A 14,144-nucleotide genomic window follows, 5' to 3' on the forward strand; every position below is an offset into this window, starting at 1 on the left:
AGCATGTCAAGAGGAACTGACTGTTTGATTTCCCAGGGGAGCTGACGCGACGGCTCTAACAGCAGAAGAATGAAAGCTTGTGATGGTTTGCATGCATGCAGTCTTGTTGTGCAACAAAGCCTCTGGAGGGGTGAGGCAGAACCTTGGAGCCAGCTCACCCAAACAGCTGCCCTGCGTCTCGTAGGACACTCGGCAAAGAGTTCGGCGACTTTCTGGCTCTGCTTGAACAGAGTTGAAAAAAATGAGCTGAATTCAGCTCCCCTCCCCACAGATCTTTAATGTAATACATTCACAGGACTCACATGCGCTCGGAGAGAAAGACAAACAGGATGCCCCTACTCGGATGACCGGGATGAAAAGGATTGCGTTCCAACACGGTTTAAATCCATCTTTTCCAGTGCTGAGTCGAGCAGAGTCGGTCGTTGCTTGACATGGTCTCTGTGGAGGACCTTTGTCTGAATCTTGGTCTAAATGAGTTACGCTAAACTGTAACACCCTGCATACAGAAACACGGAGGTCTCCAAACCTGTGTTGAATTAACAGAATTACAGTGCGATGGTGGTTTGTGCTCTATCGCCAACAATATCGATATGTCAGAAAAGTGGAGAAAATTGGGTTTTTTTGTGTGTTATTTGCAGTGAAGAAGAAAGACGTTATGATGAAGTTAGTGATGTTTGATGGACAAAACTCATAAGAGTGTTCATCTACAGGAGTCTTTCCACTTAAAAAACGTTTTCCAAGAACTGCAGCTTTCTAGGGAATTACACTTCTCAGCTTCAAAAGCATTTACTTCTAATATTTTTCTAAAACTTTGGATCATTCTGCCATTAACTGAACAGTTTCAGTCGTATTTAATAGCTAGCATCACAATCAGTGTTAGTACCAGACACGTGGCCTCTCAAGTGTCCTCCTGCTAATATTGTATTTACATTTTAATTAATCATTTTAAAGATTTTTTCAAGTCAAAAGGTGACATTTCTTGTATAACTGAGGCGAAAAACAAACTAGTTTATTGGACAAAAACTGCATTAAGCTTGTTGCTTAAATGTGCAAACCTTAAACAAAAGCTTTGTGAAGCACCTTTTGTTTCAGCTTTCAGCAATCGTTCTTCTTCTCAAGTGATAACACTGCTATGACCTTCAGCAACCACCAGAGGGTATTTGTAAAACTAAAAAAAAAGCATACCCACAATAACAAATTTTGCATGCGCAACCAATTTTTCCACCCCAGAGGTTTTTATGTGAGTCAATGAGATCAAGTGACTCAGTAAGTTGATAAAAGACAGATAGAGGAGAGACTCTCCTAAGCCTCCTGATCCAGTTAGCCCTGTCAACAAGTACTTTGCCTGTAGTGAGCTGGACCTCACTGCATTTTGAGATCAAATCAGGTGATGTAATCATCAGCATTCGTGCCAGATATCTGGTGAGGTTTGGGCATACGACGATTTTTGCATCATGTCTCTGAATATAAAGAGACATGATGCAGTATGTAAGCAACTATTTGATATCAGAAAGAGTTAAGCCCACACACTTAGAGTCTGTTCCTGAGGGCAACTTCTTTGAAAAGCCATAAAAGTTTTATAATCAGAGGTCCAAGTGTGCTCGTTTCTCTCCACTACAATTTTAAGACACACTTAAAACAGAAATCAGTTCCCACTCACCGAACCTCTTGTATCCAAAAGACTGTACTTCCTCCTCGTCTCCAAAGTCGTCTGGGGGACATAATGGGGAAAAAAATACAGCAAAAAATTAATCGAATGCTGTTGTCATAAAAAACAGAAACATGGATAAGTTCATGAAGCCAAATACTTAGATTTTTATCATAAAATTAAATAATTTGTGCAGGAATGCAAGGAAGACTTCTTGTCTTTGTGTTTGTGTTCATGTGTGGGGTTCAGTGATCCCAGGAATGCCACAAGCTGTGGTTTCTCTGGTTTGTTGACGGTAAACTCTTATTACACCGTGCCACACTACAATGAAAACCGGGACGAAAACACGGAGAGCATCTTGGGTAATGACAGGCAGATGGAGCTGAGGGGAGAAAGATAGGCGTGAGAGGGGAGAGGTAATCGATGTAGGAGGTCAGAAGGGGTGAGATCAGACGAAGAGACGCGGATAAAGACTGAATCACTAGTGGATCTCTGTGGGCAAAGTTGTGGGTTTGATTCCAGCTTGCCTCTGCCGTGTACAGGTTTTCCAGTGGGCAATGCTTTTCAATACCAAATTAGCAACTGAAGGTGAATTTATGAGTAGGAATCAGCAAATTTGGCTCTAGTGTAAAGCTATATATGTGCTAAATAAAACTCAATCCATTTCCTATTCACTTAGCGTCAGTGTCTTTCACATAGGCTAAGAGTTGAGGTCTATCTCTTGGCTGTTTGTTCTGGATTTTTGTTTAATTTTTAACAATTTGATATAAAAGTTCCATTCATCAATTCCCTACACCTGCTTACGCATGCAAGGGTCGCAGGAGAGCTGTTGTCTATCTCCAGCGGTCATTGGTTGAGACTGGTGCAATAGTTCTCTTTATTTTTTATTAATTTTTTTTTACCAGGTCTCATTTCATGAGAGTCCTGCTTTAGAAAACATACTAAACAACAATATGTTAAAATCCTTCAGTTCAACTAAGATGTGCAGCCACACGTCCTGCTTTAGTTTGTTACAAGTGGCCATTGTAAGAATTGGCTTTTTGTTCAAGATCTGTACCTAATAAGTTAGTCACATGTTTAGCATGTGACTTGGAAGTTTCTTTCAATCTATTTAAATATATAGCAAAACACAAAAAACAAGATATTCTGTGTTGACATGACAGCCGGAAAAGCAGCAATCGTTTTCATTTCGCTTAAAATCATCAAACCCTTTGTATTATTGACATTAAGTAACATTTTGAGGTGGAACAAATGTGATGTAACGACACTGAATGCGACTTGAAGACTAGACAGTCAAACTCCATGACAACAGAGTTTATACATATGTAAATAAATAACTGTCATCATCTTAGAAATGGGGAGTGTGCCATCAGATTAATTTTACCCCACAGCGGCAATGCAATTCACAAAAACCTTTGACTCCGATACAGACTCATGAGAAGAACATTTTGTGACATTGAGCCAACAAGAGAATGAATCATAGAGTTAAACAAGCCGTTAAATACTTTTTACAAATCTATAAAAACTGCAGCATAGCGGTCCTGGACCTTGACACTCAAGGCTTCCACAAAGTCACTGAAAGTTTAGCTGAAGCAAACCAGACTAATTGGGAGACAGGATATTTAGTTGGTTGTTTTACAAGTACAGACTTACTGACCAAAATTTTACAACAGTAGCATTTGTACTTGGTGCTGTCATATTACATCAAAAGCAAAAAGTACCCTATTTCACTGCACAGTTTGTTGGAAAAAAAAGCAATTTCAGCCACGGCTTTTCATGTTCATCAACTTATATTGATAAGAAATGCCGTTTGGTTTTCGAATGGACTTGTATCTTCCCAGATAGAAGCCAACACCTGCACTTGATTTACTGTTGTCCATCTCAAAATATTCTCCTCGCTACTTCTCTTTTTAAGGTTTTTGAAAACCAAGATGAATGTCTATGAACACCCTATTGTGTTTTGGGGGAGGGCTTTCAGCCATACCTCTAGACCAGTGGTTCTTAACCTGGGTTCGATCGAACCCCAGGGGTTCGGTGAGTCGGTCTCAGGGGTTCGGCGGAGCCTCTGCCGCGGAGGTAAAGACACACTTGTGTCTTTACCTGTCGTGATGACGCCTCGCTTTGCCATCACTTGCTGCAGAGGATCACGTTACATTGCTTAGCCAAGGAGCTCCACTCTCAGCATGGATTTGAACTTGTGTCTTTATTTACTTCAGCAAAACTCACCGTTTTTACCAAATTCTGTAGCTTTCGGTGTACTTCTAAATCTGCTCCTTAGTCGCATCTTTTCGGGGTTGCTACTGCCTCTAGTGGCGTGGGGGTGGTAACACAACTAATATAATTACATTACTAAGTCTTTATTATTTATTATTAATTTTTCATTCTCTTAAGAATGTAGAGCTAAATAAATGATCTAAACAAGACCTTAAAGTGGTTACAGTTTCTCTCGATGGCCAACCTGTTGAAACTGTGGCAAATTTTAAATACCTTGGGTCGTTCCTGGACAGTCAGCTCAACTGTTGAAAACACTGGCTATATTTTGAAGAACTGTTCTCAGAAGAAGACTTAGTGATCTATGTTTTGAATTTGGGAGAAAAAATATCATATTTTATTTGTCACTACAGAAGGGTTCAGTGAATGCGCATATGAAACTTCTGGGTTCGGTACCTCAAAAAAGGTTAAGAACCACTGCTCTAGAGTCATTTAAGGCAAAGCCGGTGGGGCTTGGGCCAGAGTTAGGAAATCAGGAATTTAATAATCAATAAATGAACCATGAACAATCCCATAGAATGTTTTGTTTTTCTTAATTTCCTTCAGGAGCTAGCTTTGCTGCTTTGCTAATGTTTGCACTAACATTGCTAGTGGGTGAGTCTGATTATTTATGTTTCATTAAGTAAGTTGGTACATGCCAGTTCTGCATGATTATACAGTTGAAACCAGACACGTCTCCATTTTCCCTTCACAGTCTGATTTTAAGTAAGACTAAATAAACTTTTCCTGTTTTAGATCATTTCAGAATACCAAAGTTATTTATATTACTCAACGCCAAAAAACTGAAATATGTTTTTTTTTTTTTTTTTTTGTAGGGGTTTAATTCTTCCACAAGATTCTCAGAATAGTTTGCTGAAATGATGGTCTTTGCTTTTAGAGAATTGGATTGTTCATTGCTGAGTGGACTTTGGTTTGGTGGTTGATATCAACATTTCATACCAAGACACTCTCATTTCTAAGATACAAAACCTGACTCTTTCTCTATGTGAATAGAGTTTGCATATAGTTTTGAACATGTAAAATGACCCAAACTTAGATTATCCACTCCACTATTCTCTTTCTGATATCTTCACTTATTTCTTTTAAAATTTCCAATGATGTCATTAAAAAAAAAAAAGGAATGTGTTTGAGGTAACATGTTAAAGTTCATCCACAGACGTGTCTCTACTTAACTCAAATTGTGCTAATTGACCTGATGTTGACAAGTCTCCAACATCGCCTGAGATTTGACAAGTTGCTTTGAGTCATTTCAGTGTCATCTATAACTTCTTTACTATGGAGCTACATCACATTTATCATTTGACAAACGTATTTTCAGCTTAAACCAAAATCCAAACTACGAATACAAGCATGAAACTGCTTCGCTCCACAGTTCGTACCTTTCATGGCGTTTCAATTGCTCGTTGAGGTTTGTAGTAGCGATGAGGATCTCAATCACTTTCTGCGCATCTCCGCATCCAGTGCAAAGGAGTTAACTTTTCACGCTCAGAGCAACACCTTTCCTCTTTGCCTTACACTCTGCAAAGCTATACGCCTGAGCTCATGTCCAGCTCTGCATTTAAAATTCCATCGTCTCTTGATTGTCCGCTCGCTGAGGTTCAGAGGAGCTCCGGAAGTTGCACTGATGATCTGAGGATCTTATCCTTCAGCGCTGCGCGGAGCTGAGCCGAGACGTTTGTGCTGAAAGCAAGCTGACCAAAACAAGGCCTAGACGAGAGTTTCCTTTGCTGCTGTTAGTTTCAAAATAAAGCTCAGTCTAGCGACCACGTCAAGAAGGTTGTATTTCATTCTTAGAACCAATGCATTGGTGAATTATATCCTGTCATTTTTGGCCTTACTTTAAAATTTGAACTGTTTGCTTTTGAGAAGCTATCTAAAGATCTCTTATGAGATTGATCAATTGTATAGACACATCAAATTCCAATCTAATGCATGTCTATATTAAATTCTGAATTAATCACACGTGTTTAGTAGTTTTTGTTTCTGTTTAATTTATATAAATATTTTAGTTTTATTATTTTTTAAACTAAAATAACGAAAGTGCCTATCTCTGTGGATAATCGAGCTGACCAGGTGAACCCCACCCCTCGGCCAAAGACCGCTAGATAGAGGTAATGGACACTGCAAGAAAAAGTGAGCAAAGATAATGGGTGGATAATGGATGGATGATTACGCTTCATGAAGTGTTTGCACAGCCTCCATTATTAATAATCGCATCAGGCCACGTGTAGCATACTGGGGATCATCCACTAGAGGGCGTAACAAAAAGTAGCTTCAGGTCTGGAGAAAACGTTGCTAGAGATGCAAATTACGGTGTTTGCGTTATGCATGTCGTTAATGCATAACGCAAACACCGTAATTTGCGTTATGTTGTTATTGGGTCCAACAACAAAAGAACCAGTCTTGTGGTTAGTTAACAGTATTCGTCTGCTTGTAATTTTAAAAAGTAAAATGTCCAACCTCTGAGGAACTTTTGTTTTGTCAGCTCTTCCGTTTCCGGTATTTTTCGCAGTATTCTTTGGAGCTTGACTTGTTGTTTCTGCATTACAGTCCAGACTCCTGTTGGAAGAGGAGGCTCCAACGAGAGGCACTGCAGCCTAAAATCCATGCGGAGATGAGTTTAACGGCGGGGGGGAGGAGGGGTGGTCGTCATTAATATCCCCCAGGAGAAAACCTGGTACCCATTACTGTGTGTAAAAGGACAACATTTGTGCCGAGTTCCTGTTTTTACATTATCTTGTTTCTATACTTAAAAAGGCACAGAGTAATAAATACAGCTTACACATTTTGTAATTTTTTTTAACGTTTGCTAATATTCTCTATGTCTTTATAGATCAGAAACCTGATAACACATTACACCTATTATAAATAGATGAATGAACAAATACATTTTTTAAAAGTATTTTTATCTTGTCAATAACAAATTTGTCAATGTTGAATTGGTGGAATATTTGTAATAAAAAGTGTGTGTGTGTGTGTGTGTGTGCGTGCGTGCGTGCGTGTGTGTGTGTTTGTGTGTGCGTGCGTGCGTGCGTGCGTGTGTGGGTGCGCGCGTGTGTGTGTAGGTGTGTGTGTGTGTGTGTGTGTGTGTGTGTGTGTGTGTGTGTGTGTGTGTGTGTGTGTGTGTGTTTTATAAACCTAAAACCTGCAAAAATATGTAAAACAGAAAGCTTAGCCCAATTCCTATCATTATATATGTTGTGATATAATATAAGGGTATTTTATTTAGTGTTCAAACTTAAGTCCAACCAAAAACAAATACATATATTTTTGCATATTCACACAAAACTGTTTTGGTTACATACTCACATGCTCAAATAAATACATAAATTTAATTATTCCTAATATACAAAGATGATTTCTCTTCTTTTTTTTACCCAGCAATAAATTTTATTGAACATTATCGGTGACAGACAGATGGCCTCCCTAAAGCAACCGAAATGATCCCCATCTCATCAAGGTTATAAAATGGAGCGTCCACAAGAAACCACTTTCCTTTAATTCTTCCAGGTGCTGTGATAATTCCAACACTTCCTGCATCTGCAGTCTGTCCGGCCTACAGATGCAGCTCGATGATCAAAGGTTGAATGCCCAGCTGCATCCCTGCAGGGCAAACAGGAAGCAATACAGAATGCATGCTGTTGTCTTGATATTCACTGATGATAATTCATGTTGACAAAAGTTCAAACTGGCTAATTTATAATTAAGGATTTAGAAAACCTTGCTCTCATTTCTTCTGAACTGCATTCTTTATTCTGTTTCTCTCTATTTCTTTTCCAAAAGACTACAAAGCATGCCATATATCAGATTCCAGACCAACCTCGCAAGGACAAATACACTAATTTCTTGTTTTTCGAAAGGCTTCAAAACTGTTATCCCACTGTCAGTTATAATATCACCAGCAGGTTTGTGTTAGGGCTCAAAGATTGTGTTGAGATGATCAGAAGCAGATGCAGGGTCAGATATCTTACAGGTTCCTTCTGCTGGCTTTCACTCAAGGGTCTCGGATCTCATTTGCTGGGTCAAGGCTTTTCAGCAGCGGATTCGGATTAAAACAAGGCTCCAAAACGACAGAGGAATTCCACATTTACCATGCAGCTTACATGAGAGGATATTATGGAGAGAAAGTATGTCAAGTAACATTTCTGAGATGGTGGAAGGAGAGGGAAATTGATGCTGCAGGCTTGAATGACAGGAAGCAGAAAAGCACCTTTCAAATAGGATTTCTAAAGTATTTAACTCCAAATTCCTTAAAACTCAGTCCAGTTAAATATCTTTGGGTTGCACATGGGAAAAACAAAAACAAAAACAGTTTATACTCCAAGAAAAAATGTTATAGGTCTTAAGAGTCCAACAATTTTAGTTAAGCAGCACGGGAAGGTTGTGTGTGATATATTGCTTGTTACTTTCATGTTATGGCTGCACAATGTTGCACGGATCAACTTGTGGCTGATTGCATGGCTCCATCTGTATCTGAATTCTCATGCACCTTCTGACAAAAAAAAACAAACTAACAAACTATAAATCAGACAGAGTAGGTGGAGCTGAAATGAAATCACACATGTTAAAGGTCTTGTCATGATTATTAGGTCATACGGATAAGTCTCATGCCAGTATGGACTGGGACTCTCTGAGTACAGAGGCAATTTGAATCAGAGAAACTGAATCAGAGAGCAACTCTACATAAATCTGCGCCAAGTCCGCCCGGAGTTTGTTGTACCCGGTCTTTGAAATTGTTCGCACTGGCACTGGGTCAGAGTTGATGCTTGAGCTGGTCCCACACAGATGATGTTGTTCAAAGAATGGAGGACTCTGCAGGACTTTGCAGGACTTCAGAATTATACAGGTATTCCATGGACACACATTCCACAGTAAGCTCGGACAAACCCCTGAATGTGGGGACTGTCGTTTTCTGATACCGATTTGAAGGCCTCTTTACAAAAAAGTCAACCACTAACTTAGTTCATAAAAATGGTTTCTGTGACTCTTTCTGTATCCCTCAGAGAACAGAAAGAAGATGTCTAGACAAAGAACTAAACACCCAGGTCTAGATCTAACTTTCTGTCAGAGACAGATGCTCATGATGCTTTCCCAGAGTGTCCAGGATCTGGGAACATGCTAAAGAGAGTTAGAAAAATACAAGCCAACTGATGAACATGAGTGTGCAATAGACATGTTTTATGCTGGAAATTAAATAAGTCGTTTCCTTGTCTCCCCAGTAACATGCTCCTCTTGTCTTGCGCATGTGGTGGCCTCTAAAGTAGAAGCTTAGCCACTGTCTGAGACAAAGGAAGTAGGTGCTGGGTCTCTGCAGGAGGTAGAGGCTTACCGTCAGTCTGTTGGAGATTAGAGTGTAAAGTTTAACCTGAGGAAGGTTCTGCAGTCTGTTACAGGCAGGTATGTGCAAAAGACAGACATGTAAACATCTGAGCCTCGCAGTAATTTGTATTAATGCCGGTATTATGTTGATCTCTGTGTATGCTCCACACATAACGCAAATACATTAAGAGGATCTGTGCTGCTGAGCAGCTCCACAAAAATAGAATACAGGAGGCCGACTCTTCCACTCTCACCCATCCGAGAGGACCTGCAGCTTTCACTCCGAGGCTGGTTTATTCATCAAGGTAAAACTCTGGTCTACTCTGTTTCTGCCTCTGTTTTGCATAGAACGTAAATGAACAAAAAAGTAAAGTATTAAAAGCAGCAGCTAACAATATACAGGTGCTCCAAACAGAATTTTTGATTTATTTTCCAGCCAAAGAAGTCATTTGAAATTTTGCATTATGACATTTTATGTTAGTGTCTAAATGACTTCACACACATTATCAAAGCTAAAATGTCTGCAATGTTCTCTTTCTACATCACTCAGAAATGCTGTATATTTCCAGAATACTTATGAAGTAAGACAAATGGTTACACAAGTTGCATTTAATGCATGTATTCCTACTATTCCTACTATGTTGCAAATGTTTCATGTTTTGAGGGAAAGATTTGAGAAATGGCGCCACCTTGTGGCCACCTTTACAGAAATCCTGCAATTTTGGAATAGCAAAGAATCCACACCTTCCACATATATTTTGAGTTAAATGTCTTCCAACGTTCCCAGATTTACAATGTACATAAGAAACTCAACAAAAAATAAGTTAAATTCAGCATTTTTTAAACAGGATGAGGAGGCTTCTAGTTCAAATCCTGTGCATCACTAATATTTCCCTCTGTTCTGCTAATTCTCCTTCACTGAGTGAAGACACTCTGACAAGTAAGGTCTTCCATAACAGTAAAACATTTGACTGTGAAAAGGGGAAAAAAAATCAAGGAAAACTTGATTGCTTCTCTGATTTGTGTAGATCTGTCTGCAGCCGGTGAGAAGTATGTGAACGTGCAGATAAAGGAATCTCTACTCAGAGTGACACAAGTAAAAGAAAAAATGGAGAAAGAGAAAGAGAAGCACAAACACCTGATGGAGGAAGTGAAGTACAGTGGAGACAAGAAAAGGGTGTGATTTTTTTTTTGTCATTTGATAACAATTTTGGCTTTTTGTGGATGGATGTACTAGCTTCTGATAATAGGTTGGAAACTAAAGAATCAATTATTTTTAATGATCATTGAATGCATCTTGCAGTGAGAAAATTATTGCTATTGACTTCATTCTTAAAAAAGTCTGGCAGAAAGTGACGATGACGCATAACAGGTGCTGACCTGAAAAATCTCTCTTTATTTTCAGGTTGAGGAATTTTTTAGGAAAATGGCCTCCCAGATTGAGACCACAGAGCTGAATTCAGATAAGCCTAAATCTGGTTCAGCCGAGAGCCAGATTAAAGAGCACGAAACAGACGTGGAGCTTCTTCAGGCTGATGCTGCGTTCACTCAGCTGCTGTCAGACATGAGTGACTTGTACAACCACAGCTCCAGTCGGGGTCTACCTCTGCATCGCCGGATGAATCTGATGGTGGATTTTTAAAAAGTTGGGGTTTGGTCCGCGTCTTTTACTCAGCATTTGCGTTTGGGAAAGATGTGCTGGAGGAATTGAGCTCCACGGTGGAGGATGTCTTCGAAGAGATTCAAGAAGCTGATGAATATTTTCACCACTCAAACAGAGGTATCTGACACATCCTGATGCATTATGTCTTTATTTGTTTTATGTGAACAGAAATGATAAATTCCTTATTAATGTCCAAAGATGCAGAATCGCTTTCTTCGTTTGGACAGCATCCAAATGGGTATCTGTGCCGAACGCTCCGCAGACAAGCATCAGAGTGTTGGCAGCTCCAAAACCTGTGTGAGAACTGCGGAAGCAATCTAATAAAAGGTAAATAAAGTGTTGTTTACCAGCCCTTTGTTTGCTTAATAAATTGATTTAACTAAACTAACTAAAATTGTACTGCTTTCTTTCACTGTAGAGGTTATAGCAAGAACCATGATAAAAAGAGTTATGTTAACTTTCTGACATAGAGGCACACGCAGCTGCCCCTTGACCTTCTTTTCCGCACATTTTATCATGTTACAATAAACGTATTATGTTCAGATTTTAAGTGGTGGGTTAACTGAAAGTAGAGCATGAAGTGAAAATAAATGACAAATGGTTTTCCAAGATGTTTAACAAGAAAAATATTAAAGGAAAATTAAAGCAAAAATTGTCTCCTACAGCGTTGTGCTTCCTGTGGTTTTAATTTCAGTGAGTTTGTATATAAATGGTAAAAATTTGCGCAAAAGGAAATAATAAAAAATAACATCGAAGGACAGCTGAGGTTTCATGATGCTGCTGGGGTACTGAGCCCCAAAAAACAACTTAAATAAGTTAGCTAAAAACTTTATACAATTTTTATTGTATTGTTTGAATTGTGTTTTTATCGATACAATTATCGTTTTTGCACAACATCTGTGGGCATTAAGTTTTAATGATAACAGCATAACCTCAGTCGTGTTTCATAAGAAAAAATACACAACCCAGACCGAAGAGTCTGCAATCGTATAAATAAGATGGACTTAAAGTTCACAGTGATGTTTTAAGCATTATAACCCATAGGATTTCATAAAAAAGTTTTTTTTTTTACCTCAATTTGATACTTCCATTAATGTTTCTGCTCACAGAGTGTCCCCGATTGCAGCAGCTGCACTCTGAGATGGAAGAGATGCACACCCTGCTGAACGTCTCTCGTCTCCAGTATGACGACAGGCTGCAGCTCGTCCGCAGACACACAGCGGACACGCAGAGGTGGCTTGCGGACACCGGGGACGAGTATGGCTGGATCAGCTGGGTGGCCAATGTCTCTGGGGCTCAGAGCAACATCTTCAGGGTGATCGCAGTACGTCTGGAGAATAACTTACAAAGCAAAGTGTTGCTTTTCGTTCTCTCTTGTTGGATTGCAACATCAATTCTGGAGAGATTTGCCATTTATATTGAGTGAATATTCAGCATCTGATGTTTTTTGCAATAAAATATTACTAATACACAGTCTCTTTATCAACAGAAATCTAAATAAGCTGTTCTCATTTAAATAGTGAGATGATGCTGTTGTACTCTGATTGTTTTTCAGGTGAATCTGCAGCAACAACTGAGGACTAACAGCCCCGGAGCTGACAGCAGCGTGGTTGTGTCCGTATTGGATTCAGCTCCTCTAACTGTATCGGTCCCAGCAGCTCTGATGGTGGAGGATCCTGCTTTCATGGAATATATTGCTCACCATGCTCTGACACTCTACAAGCAGCACATAAGGCGTAAATGTTCTTCTTAATTCCCATGATGCACTGTGTGTCACCTTTGAAATCCTGAAATCAAAGTTAAAACACTGCGATTATAAAAACTCTTAGAACTCTTTAGTGCTAAAATGGATTTTTGTATCTCAGTCACATTGAACAGAAATAAAAAATGTTGTTTTTTTTTTACTTACAGAAATGAACTGACCACCCCCATTTCGGAACAAATTTCTGAAGATAAAAAAAAATTGCAGTCCAGTCCACTCATCTTGTCTAATTTGAAGTTTATATCACTAAAACAAATTGGGAAAGCTTTTCAGCTTCTTGGCTTTCATTGATAGATTTTGAATTGCTTTACAGTATCTGATGCACTGGTTACTATTTTTCCTTCCTAACGGGCCAAACGTTTCATTAGCATGATCCTCAGCAATAATGAAAATAAAGAAATAGAAAAATCACACCTTGAGTCATCAACTTTTATGCAAGTAAAAAAATAAAATAAAAGTAAAATCTATCCGTATAGGGGTTGTATGGAGCATAGTGAGTGATTAGTAGCATTCCAGAACTGGACTTTGGGTACCACCGTTTTTCAAAATTACACAATAATCAGCATCATGCAACTTCCGTTTTTGATTTGTTTTTACAGTGCCACGCTAATGCAGTGTAGATAACCTGTTGACTATTATTAAATAATATGTTGTGTGAAATGTTATTCTGTAATAATATCCATCCATCCATTTTCTTCCGCTTATCCGGGGTCGGGTCGCGGGGGCAGCAGCTTCAGAAGGGAGGCAAAGACTTCCCTCTCCCCAGCCACTTCTTCCAGCTCCTCCAGGGGAACCCCAAGGCGTTCCCAGGCCAGCCGAGAGACATAATCCCTCCAGCATGTCCTGGGTCTTCCCCGAGGCCTCCTCCCGGTGGGACGTGCCCGGAACACCTCACCTCCAGGAAGCCACGTCCCAAGAGCCAGCTTCTGCAGCCGAGGATCAGACCGCCAGGGTCCCCCCCCTCGGCTGCCGCCCATAGCACAATGCACCCGACCCCTTAGGCCCCTCCGACAGGTGGTGAGCCCATCGGAAGGGGGACCCACGTCTCCTCTTCGGGCTGAGCCCGGCCGGGCTCCGTGGGTAAAAGCCCGGCCACCAGGCGCTCGCCATGGTGCCTCACCTCCAGGCCTGGCTCCAGAGTGGGGCCCTGGTGACCCGCGTGCGGGCGAGGGAAAACCAAGTCCAAAGTTTGTGTCCATCATAAGGGGTCTTTGGGCTGCGCTTTGTCTGGTTCCTCACCTAGGACCTGTCTGCCTTGGGTGACCCTACCAGGGTAATAATATATTTGTAATATTTTATTTGGGCAAAAAAAATTCTTTTTTTTTTTAAATTTTTTTATTTTTATTTTTTTAATGGGTGGCGGGAGAGATGTGGGAGGTAAAGGAAATTGCCTTTTCTCACTCGGCCAAAGCAGGTAAAGTCTCAGGGGAGGCAGCCCCACCTCCCCCCACGTGGCTCCTCCCCTTCTACAGGGCTTCCTA

The 14,144-nt window shown here is 40.1% G+C and overlaps 2 protein-coding genes across 3 annotated transcripts in view; one reads left to right on the top strand and one right to left on the bottom strand.

The window, feature by feature from the left end:
• The window catches only part of LOC103456871 (collectin-12), a 34,552-nt gene extending 28,947 nt beyond the window's left edge, over positions 1-5,605 (bottom strand). The window contains exons 1-2 of one of the 2 annotated variants that reach the window (XM_008396697.3): positions 5,299-5,605; positions 1,661-1,711 (exon numbers count right to left, since the gene is read on the bottom strand). In XM_008396697.3, coding sequence (XP_008394919.2) covers positions 1,661-1,711; positions 5,299-5,305 — 58 coding nt within the window. In that variant the 5' untranslated portion in view covers positions 5,306-5,605. Of the gene's footprint in view, positions 1-1,660; positions 1,719-5,296 lie in introns of both variants that reach the window. The other variant, XM_081601516.1, reaches the window with a different exon arrangement.
• Positions 5,606-10,628: 5,023 nt separating this feature from the next.
• Positions 10,629-14,008, top strand: LOC103456943 (clusterin-like protein 1; the record flags this gene model as incomplete). The annotated part of the gene is given in 5 exon segments (XM_081601413.1): positions 10,629-10,818; positions 10,821-11,018; positions 11,100-11,228; positions 12,011-12,225; positions 12,457-14,008. Coding segments are annotated over 5 exon segments (930 nt in total), but the record flags the coding sequence as incomplete, so codon positions are not given.
• Between the last annotated feature and the right edge of the window lie 136 nt (positions 14,009-14,144).

Source organism: Poecilia reticulata, chromosome 20, assembly GCF_904066995.2.
Source record: "Poecilia reticulata chromosome 20, P_reticulata-male-v2, whole genome shotgun sequence".
NCBI lineage: Eukaryota > Metazoa > Chordata > Actinopteri > Cyprinodontiformes > Poeciliidae > Poecilia > Poecilia reticulata.